Source organism: Marmota monax, unplaced genomic scaffold (genome assembly GCF_021218885.2).
Source record: "Marmota monax isolate L192 unplaced genomic scaffold, Marmota_monax_Labrador192_F-V1.1 WCK01_AAM20220418_F8-fsc00217, whole genome shotgun sequence".
In the NCBI taxonomy this organism is placed as follows: domain Eukaryota; kingdom Metazoa; phylum Chordata; class Mammalia; order Rodentia; family Sciuridae; genus Marmota; species Marmota monax.
The window spans coordinates 59,494-61,359 of record NW_026692031.1 but is presented as its reverse complement, the minus strand read 5'-3'; the positions used below and the strand labels follow the sequence as shown (position 1 = coordinate 61,359).

The 1,866-nt window shown below is 36.3% G+C and overlaps 1 protein-coding gene across 2 annotated transcripts in view; it reads right to left on the bottom strand.

Annotated features, from left to right (window-relative positions):
* The window catches only part of Sptlc1 (serine palmitoyltransferase long chain base subunit 1), a 60,779-nt gene that overhangs the window by 14,599 nt on the left and 44,314 nt on the right, over window positions 1-1,866 (bottom strand). For both annotated transcript variants that reach the window (XM_046453896.2, XM_046453902.2), the window contains exons 11-12: window positions 1,665-1,761; window positions 344-398 (exon numbers count right to left, since the gene is read on the bottom strand). In XM_046453896.2, the coding sequence (XP_046309852.1) occupies window positions 344-398; window positions 1,665-1,761 (152 nt within the window). The remainder of the gene's footprint in view (window positions 1-343; window positions 399-1,664; window positions 1,762-1,866) is intronic.

Sequence of the window (1,866 nt, the reverse complement as noted above, 5' to 3'; positions counted from 1 at the left end):
CATGGGCAGGAGGAACTAGGTGCCATCCAGTGACATAACACTTAACACTCTTTATCTGTGCAGATTAAGAGCAATACTACAGTGTTTACCTTGGTGATTTCTTGTGGGAAGATGCTGGACTATTACTTTTATCTTCTGTATTGCTATAATATGTTGTTTATAAAAACAAAGGCACGATTCTTTAAAACAATGGCAGAAAAGTTGCCCCAGTTTTATACCTAAATAAACAGTTGAGTGAGCTGTTTTTGGTTTCTCGGCTGCAATGTGGTCAAATTTTAAACTTTTCATTTGTTGTTTAAGTATGGTACAGATAATTATGTTGGTTGAAAATTATATCACTTACCCTTGTAAAGATTTATGAATTTGCTGGCACTTTTTCTTCAGCACTGCAAAAATACCTAAATGGAAAAAAAAATTTGGTAGTATAACCTAAAAATATTTTTAAAGGCCCAATTCAAGTGCATCAATTTAAAATGCTGCAGGTCTTTTTAATTAGTATCACTGAGCCAGTATCAGCACTCCTCTGAAAGCTTGAACTTTGTCTTTGGCACCTATTACCTGGCCTCTTCTCACCTGGACACTCCACTTTCAGCAAAATCTGGAATGATGATTTCTGAGTAAAACAACTACTCTTGTTATTCCAAGATTCTACAGATAACATGGCAAAAAATAAAAGTGTACAAATCTACTACTTATTTCTTTATTCTAAATTATTTGGTAAAAAAAAGTCAACTATAACATTAAAAAAAATTTTAATGTCATAAAATTTTTTTTAATTTAAGGAAAATTCAAAAACAAAAGTATCTGACCAGGAAGCAGAGGAGTCAGGCCACCTCATAAGTAAGCTTCTGAATGTATGCACAAATTTGACTCATATCTTCTGATTCTCTGAATTAATGTCAACACTGAAGATTCAGGCATGCCAGGTATCAGGCCTGCTTCTCCCTTCGTTTTAGTTTTGGTAAGGTGGTACTATTACAGCCAAAGACCACATTTTAAATTATCCGTTGACTTTTATTCTGCTAAGTAAGCTATTGGTAAACCAGGCTTGGCCTCAGTACTAGCTGATGATTCAAAGGCTTTAAGAAAAAACTAAAATAGTTATAAATTCAGAAATACCAAAGAGCAGCACATTCTGGTTAATTTCTTAAAAAACTATAAACCAAACAGTGACTGGAAAATTTACATGAATGACCACATCTAGGCCAGCACTAATGTAACCCCCCTCCTCTGGGCATCTTCTCCAGCTACAGCAGCCAGCCATGCTTTGTCTCCATCTCCAAGCCTAGGACAGAAGCTCTGGTCCATGCCTTTGAGGCAGGGACAACTTCTTCACTGTCATTCTTCCTATAATTGCCAGATACAGGATGAGAACTCCTCATTCAAAATGCTTGGAACATTTCAGATTTCAAGAGTTTTTTGAATTTTGTAATATTTACATAAAACTTACTGATTGAGATTCCCTAATTTGAAAACCTGAAATGTGCGTGTCTATCCTCAAAAAATATTGAATTCTGGATTTCAGATTTTCAGAATAGCAATGTTCAACCTGAAATGTGATTCGGAGCCTAAATTTTATTTTGGTAAATAATTTCCTTTAGCTAATTCCTCCAAAAAGCAAGACAGTAACATAGTTAAAACAACCTGAGTTTAAAAGATTGTACCTGGATTCTCTTCCATGATGTTGAGGGCTTCAATGGCAGCAGCAGCCAACAAAGGAGGTAGTGAAGCCGAAAAGCAGTACCCCTGGCCGGAGAGTCGCTAGGAAGGAACAGTCAGAAGCATCACACATACTTCTTGGGGTAAATATTTGGAAGGCCTGGGTCTTGACACTATCTACTGAACAGTGTCTCCACATGTGGTGAA